The sequence below is a fragment of the Gavialis gangeticus genome, unplaced genomic scaffold (assembly GCF_001723915.1).
Source record: "Gavialis gangeticus isolate Ggan-Ray unplaced genomic scaffold, GavGan_comp1, whole genome shotgun sequence".
Classification (NCBI taxonomy): domain Eukaryota; kingdom Metazoa; phylum Chordata; order Crocodylia; family Gavialidae; genus Gavialis; species Gavialis gangeticus.
The window spans coordinates 27,529,529-27,530,208 of NW_017729008.1; the positions used below are offsets into that span (position 1 = coordinate 27,529,529).

Consider the following 680-nt stretch of genomic DNA (forward strand, 5'->3'; position numbering starts at 1 on the left):
GGCTTGCTGGGACTTAGGAATACATTCCAGAAAAGTTGAATTAAATTCAATGCCAAAAACCACCTTTTCATCAGCAGTTTCATGACTAATGCCTGGAAAGCAAACATGGTACAGAAGATTAACCCTGACCTGATTTTTAAAGCAATGGGAAAATAGACTGATTCAGAACAGATGCTATAGGAGCAACTGAATTATAAAAAAAAGCAAAAGGAAACTTAACTTTTAGCGTAAAATATAACTGCTAGGATTTAGAGGTGGCTGCTAACTTTTCTCCTTGCAACTGGCTTTTAAAGACGTTCATAAAACCTGTCTCACTGACTTGCACAATTTTACACAAACACTGTGACTGTAGGTGAATTCAAGATTGCACCTACTTTTTCCCTCTGAAAATGGGAATGGGTCCTTTGTCAGTAAAAAAAGAGACCACAACAGAAAGGCAGCAGCTGTGCAGAAGTTTATCGTGCCCTGACCTGTTAGGGGCTAGTTTAGGCTCCTGAACACTTCTACAGCAGCATCAGGTTGACATTAAAATATATTCAACACATAACTAACAGTGGTTTCTGAGACACAAGGATACACCAAATAAGGCACTGAACTGTATGGGAAGAGACTTGCTGTGTGACCTACCTCTCTCTGTCTGTCCTTCTCTTCCCAACCTTGCCCATCTTACTTGTGCAGAC

The 680-nt window shown here is 40.3% G+C and overlaps 1 protein-coding gene across 1 annotated transcript in view; it reads right to left on the reverse strand.

Moving 5' to 3' along the window:
• Positions 1-680, reverse strand: part of SEMA3D (semaphorin 3D) — a 245,719-nt gene that overhangs the window by 16,900 nt on the left and 228,139 nt on the right. The window contains exon 18 of the mRNA XM_019509509.1: positions 18-92. Coding sequence (XP_019365054.1) covers positions 18-92 — 75 coding nt within the window. The remainder of the gene's footprint in view (positions 1-17; positions 93-680) is intronic.